Source organism: Malurus melanocephalus, unplaced genomic scaffold (assembly GCF_030028575.1).
Source record: "Malurus melanocephalus ecotype Western Australia unplaced genomic scaffold, MMel_1.1 scaffold_5582, whole genome shotgun sequence".
NCBI lineage: Eukaryota > Metazoa > Chordata > Aves > Passeriformes > Maluridae > Malurus > Malurus melanocephalus.
In genome coordinates, this window is record NW_026628813.1 from 1 (window position 1) to 1,811 (window position 1,811).

Sequence of the window (1,811 nt, forward strand, 5' to 3'; positions counted from 1 at the left end):
GCGGGGCGGGCGCTGGGAGCGGGCGCTGGGTGCTAACGGGGCCCGGGGCTGTCCCCGCAGACGAGGTGCGCACGGGGACGTACCGGCAGCTCTTCCACCCTGAGCAGCTGATCACRGGCAAGGAGGATGCGGCCAACAACTACGCCCGCGGGCACTACACCATCGGCAAGGAGATCATCGACCTGGTCCTTGACCGCATCCGCAAGCTGGTGAGTGTTCTGTGGGGTCTCATGGGGTGGGTCCATCCCTGCGGGGGGATCTGGGGACAAAGGGAAGCTCCAGGTGTCCCATGTCAGGTCGTTCTGAGCCCATCAGAACTTTGGGGCAAAGGGTGGGGTTGTCCCTGTAGGGATCTGCCTTCTTGGTGGGACCTGGATGGCCTAGGTTGTGCCTCTAGGATCTGGATGGATTTGTTCTGAATCTTGTGTGGGGTTTGGATTCTCTTTAAGTGGAGATCAGGATCAGCCCCTTCCCTTCCCCTTGTGCTATATTACTTTTGTCAGGGCTCAGCAGCCCTGCCAAGCGAGGATATGCCCCCAAGGCTGGCATGTGCCAGGGGTATGATGAGGCTTGTGGCATTCTGGGTCATTTCTGTCCCTGGGAAAACCTTATTTCATCCCTTTTTTAAGGTCATGTGAGGTTTCTCCTTGATCTGGACTCTGATCCTGCTTCACCAACTGCTTATGAGCAGCTGTGCTGAGCATTTAACTCTTGCTGGGTCAGCTCTAGTGGATTCCCCCTTCCCTCAAACAGATTGTTGGGGTTGTAGGAAGAAGTAGCTGAGTGTCCCCAAATCCCTGCAGGAAGGGGTCCCTTTCGCTGAGGACAGGTCATGCTGAATGACAGGATGCTGTGGCTAGAAAGGAACCCGGCACAGATGCCCCAAAGGCCTGAGATCCTTCGGGGAAATATTTGCCATCTTGGGCAAGTCAGTAGCAGCTGAAATGCAGAATTACTGACAGAATTACTTGGTCTTGTTTTCTTCTTGCCACCTCGCAGGCTGACCAGTGCACAGGGCTGCAGGGCTTCCTGGTGTTCCACAGCTTCGGCGGTGGCACCGGCTCTGGCTTCACCTCCCTGCTCATGGAGCGGCTCTCTGTGGACTACGGCAAGAAGTCCAAGCTGGAGTTCTCCATCTACCCGGCCCCGCAGGTGTCCACGGCCGTGGTGGAGCCCTACAACTCCATCCTGACCACCCACACCACCCTGGAGCACTCCGACTGTGCCTTCATGGTGGACAACGAGGCCATCTACGACATCTGCCGCCGCAACCTGGACATCGAGCGTCCCACCTACACCAACCTSAACMGSYTSATMRGCCAGATYGTGTCATCCATCACGGCCTCCCTGCGCTTTGACGGAGCTCTGAATGTCGACCTGACAGAATTCCAGACCAACCTGGTGCCGTACCCCCGCATCCACTTCCCGCTGGCCACCTACGCCCCCGTCATCTCTGCTGAGAAGGCTTACCATGAGCAGCTCTCAGTGGCCGAAATCACCAACGCCTGTTTCGAGCCGGCCAACCAGATGGTCAAGTGTGACCCGCGGCACGGCAAGTACATGGCGTGCTGCCTGCTGTACCGCGGGGACGTGGTGCCCAAGGATGTCAACGCCGCCATCGCCACCATCAAAACCAAGCGTAGCATCCAGTTCGTGGACTGGTGCCCCACTGGTTTCAAGGTGGGCATCAACTACCAGCCGCCCACGGTGGTGCCCGGGGGCGACCTGGCCAAGGTGCAGCGCGCCGTGTGCATGCTGAGCAACACCACGGCCATCGCCGAGGCCTGGGCCCGCCTGGACCACAAGTTTGA

At 58.8% G+C, this 1,811-nt stretch overlaps 1 protein-coding gene across 1 annotated transcript; it reads left to right on the forward strand.

Annotated features, from left to right (window-relative positions):
- Positions 1-17: 17 nt before the first annotated feature.
- Positions 18-1,805, forward strand: LOC130588489 (tubulin alpha-1B chain-like; the record flags this gene model as incomplete). Its single annotated transcript, XM_057389408.1, has 2 exons — positions 18-209; positions 1,000-1,805. Coding segments are annotated over 2 exons (998 nt in total), but the record flags the coding sequence as incomplete, so codon positions are not given.
- Between the last annotated feature and the right edge of the window lie 6 nt (positions 1,806-1,811).